The following is a 4,263-nucleotide window of genomic DNA, read 5'->3' as shown; positions in this document are numbered from 1 at the left end:
ATATATATATATATATACTCTTCTCTCTCGCAAGATTTAAGAGTAAAAAATATTCGGCAATTTTTAATTGTAATTGATACCTTGTTAATTATTGCAAAAATTGCAAAAAAAAACATTAACTTATCCAATCCTGCTTATAACACAGTAACATGAAGTTTAGTACAACATCACGATATTTTAATCCAGTTCACTTTAAATTAATCTGATACTCGACTATATATATTTGATCATGTTAAATTCTAATTACTCAAATTTCTACGAATTTATACTTTGACAATCTATTATTTTATTTTTGAACTCCTTATTTCAAAATGCATATTTCAACAATGATACAACACTATGCAATCCACTTCACTTTACTGCAAAAGAATAATATTAAATGTATAAATCTATAATCAATTTTGATGTATGTAATAATTAATAATAAGTCGATACTGAAGAGAATCCAAAAAAAAGAAATTTATTTTTTATTTTAATTATTCTTTTAATCAATAAACACACACGTACCAATATTGGCATTATGATTTCATTTGTTATTTAATTCATTAGAGCATTAATATTTCAATTCTTTTAGGAAAGTCGACAATTTATAGATCTACTCATATTAATTTTTATTTCCTTAATCGTATTTTTCATTAGTTATTATATACGGCGAAGACACATAATATTGTTAACGGAGCACGGAATACCGGTAAATCGTCAATGTCGCTGAATATTAAATCATAAGCGTTTCGTCACTGTGAGATAAATTGCGGGATATTTCTATGTTCCGTGGAATTAGGCGCGCGACGTCGACGACAATTTCGTCGGTGAAGGAGAGACCGTAATCGTACAGAGATGCGAGAATGTGTGACTAAACGTCGCGCGGAAAGATCGGAGCTCTCCTCTCGCGCGCTGCAGGCTGTCTGCGGTATATCATTCTCTCTCTCACTTCTCCTTCTTTCCTCTCTCGGGAAAGTCATCTCTCGCGGAGAGACCCTCCCTCGCGACGACGAATGCTCTCGACTACAGTTTTGTATTATTAGAACGCAGCCTTTAGCAACAACCCGCTCGGCTTCTTTCCGTTTCCAGGCTGCCGAGTCGATTCGGGAATTTATCTGGATTAGATTGCTATTTATTTTATTTCTCTCATTTAATCGATCTCAAGTTAATTAATTTAGAAAAGTAGAAAAATGATAAGAGTTGAACATCTTTACTGATCGATCATATTTTGTTTGTAACGCGCATAATCGATAAGGGAAGAATTTTTAGGTTTTTTTTTATTTCTTTCTACTAGATTACACTAGAACTTTCTTTTTCACTAAATATCAAACATATATCTATTTCATTTAAGTTCCGAAAGTGTTCGGGTATAGAAAACAGACTTCCTGATAAATAAAATTGATTTTTTCTCTTGATTCATTACGATGTTTAGATATAGTAAAGTTTGGGAATTATGCGTAACGGAAATAATGAAGAAATGTGAATGTACCTTGATGAAGAGGCGGCAGAGGTGACGGCGGAGACAGCTGAAATGGCTCCTGTTTGATCTTCAGCGAATGAGGAGAGTCCTGCATACTGCTGAGTCCTGCAGAGCCCAGATTCCCATTTCCCTGCTGCAGCTCCTGAAACCGTCATTAAATTAATGAATCCTTCTATTTTTTCTTTTTAACGAACTGTTCGCATTACATATATTTCAATATTATTCAGAGGATTGATATTATTTTGATTTCACATTGTGTGTATAGTGAATAATTATTGTATAGATGTCATATTATGTACAGTCAATACAGATATAAATGCGAAAGAATATATTAATATAAATATTTTTGCAAGTAAGGTATAGCTTACATCAACGAATGTATTAATATATCCTGGAAATAATCCTTGCATAACATTCAATTATGTATAAAACTGTTGGCTTTATTTCGGTATTATTCAGGGAATTAAGATTATTTTGATTTAATATAATACAATAAATAATTAATTGTTAGATGCCATATTGATGTAAAATTAATATACAGATTAACAAATATCGAAGAATTATAAAAATACAAATTTAAATATAAAAGCTACGTTCTCTTTCTATAATTAATTAAAAGCCATAAATATATAATATATGAATATGAAATGAAGGTTATTATTGCGCACTGATTAAAAATATCAAAAAAAATTTAAGTATACATCGCTAAGAAAGATTCGATTTATTAAATAGATTATTTTACGGAATGAGATTCTCGAAAAGACTTGTACAGCGTGAACACTGTAAATCTTCAATAAAGGATGTCGCATCGAAGTAAATTCACGTCATCCTAAAATATTTCCTAAAACATAATTACTCGTGTAGTAAAGTTTGAAACTCTACGGAGGGAAGTAAATGAATCAGGGTAATCGCAGCGGGACAAATCAGAGTATAATTGCGGCGAATAAAGAATAATAAAGAAGTTCCTTCGGAGAAAGAAAAGAGAGAGAGAGAGAGAGAGAGAGAGAGAGAGAAAGAGAGAGATGAAAGCGAACAGGCGGAGTAAGCTAAAAGACTTTTGGCTTGGTGCTTGCAATGTTTGAAGTGCCGTCACCGGAAGCTTACAAACACCGACTGGGTGTTGTGACATCGTATTATGCCGGGACGAAACTTACGGTCTCGCTAGATCGTTAATTTGCAATCCGGTTTTACGAGGCTCCTAGGCTGCTTCGCGAATTCTGAGTCGCAAAACTCTTCGAACAGCGAAAAAATAATTAATTGTAGATAATATCTAGTACCTTGTGTCGTACTCGATGCATTCATTAATTTATTTCTAGTTTTTAAATCTGATTTTCTTGAAAACAAAGGATCAAAAAAATCCAGATGGATAAAAAAATTTCATATCTTCAATGTTTTTTCTTGACTTTATGGTTAATATTGATAAAAAACAATTTTGCTTATCAATTTGAAAATTGATGGCAAAACATAAGATTCAACAAAATAAAACGTATTCTTAAAGGAGACCAAAAATAAGAGAAAAATAATACGTTATTATAAAAAAAAAATAAAAATTTCTCCATGCTAGAAATTTTATGCATTTTTTCAATTTTTTGATAGTTCGAATAACTGCTTTCATGCAGTTATTAGACAATTATATTAATTCTATTTAATAACTAACAAATAACCCTATCTTTGTGTCACTTGACAATTTTATTGAAACTCAAAAGATTTGTAGAGTAATCAAAAATATTAGACACGCACTTTTTTATATCGGCAAAGGTGCAATTTTAAGAGAAAATGATTCCTTGTATTTATAAATCAGTAATTAATTTATTGAATTTAGAGCCATTTTTGAGTTTTAGAGATATGACAAAAGATTTTCATGTTGCTAAAAGGAAATTCAATATTAAAATTATAGAAATCAAAATGGCGGATCTAATAAGGCAAGTTGATAAATTCAAATAGTCTCTTATCTCGCTCTTTGATGAACCAGGGAATAACTAACGATGAGGAGATAAATGCAGGAGGAGATGAATGGATTCCCCATTTTGTTTTTTTTTTACGTTTTTGTCTTTTATTATTTAAAAAATTTTTTTCTTTTTTTTAAATAAATTTTTTTTAATATTAAATCTATAGGAATGTACATGAAAATACAATAGGAAATAAATATCTTTAACGATCTAGTGCTGGATAAGTGTTTGTATAATTCTGTGTAAATTTATGTATGTACTACGTATGTAGTCCTTTAAACTGCGCGCTGAAATAATTTTTCAGTCTTGAAATAATTTTTTTAGATTTTTTTTTTTTTTTAACTACAATATTTCTCACACTTCACTTATGTTTAACTTTATTCCAATTAAAAATCTTTTATACGCAAAGAATTTGATTTCTGTAATTCCAATATTGAATTTTCTTTCAGTAATATGAAAACCTTTTGTCATATCTCTAAAACTCAAAAATATAGCTCTAATACTTGGAACTAAAGTTCAATGAATTAATTACTTTTATGTTATAAAAAAATACGTGTTCCATATTTTTTACTATTCTACAAATCTACTGAGTTTCAATAAAATCGGCGAGTGACACAAAGGTAGAGTTACTTGTAAAAAATAAAACTATTTAAGAACCCAAGTTAACATTTTTACCTGCAGTTACTGACAAAAGATGTATCAATTGTAAATTTACTGAACAAAAATAGGACAATAAATGAACTATACAGTATTTTAATTAATAATAATCCTTAATACACATTCTTTGGACCATTCGTCTTGCACATTTTTTTTCTTTGATTTATATACAACAATTGTATATAATAATTTATT

At 29.7% G+C, this 4,263-nt stretch overlaps 1 protein-coding gene across 3 annotated transcripts in view; it reads right to left on the bottom strand.

Annotated features, from left to right (window-relative positions):
- The window catches only part of LOC108688504 (forkhead box protein D1-like), a 39,375-nt gene that overhangs the window by 24,211 nt on the left and 10,901 nt on the right, over positions 1-4,263 (bottom strand). For all 3 annotated transcript variants that reach the window (XM_018194798.1, XM_018194799.1, XM_018194800.1), the window contains exon 3: positions 1,472-1,604. In XM_018194798.1, coding sequence (XP_018050287.1) covers positions 1,472-1,604 — 133 coding nt within the window. The remainder of the gene's footprint in view (positions 1-1,471; positions 1,605-4,263) is intronic.

This window comes from Atta colombica, unplaced genomic scaffold, assembly GCF_001594045.1.
Source record: "Atta colombica isolate Treedump-2 unplaced genomic scaffold, Acol1.0 scaffold233, whole genome shotgun sequence".
NCBI classification, from domain to species: domain Eukaryota; kingdom Metazoa; phylum Arthropoda; class Insecta; order Hymenoptera; family Formicidae; genus Atta; species Atta colombica.
This window is presented reverse-complemented; position numbering and strand designations above follow the sequence as displayed.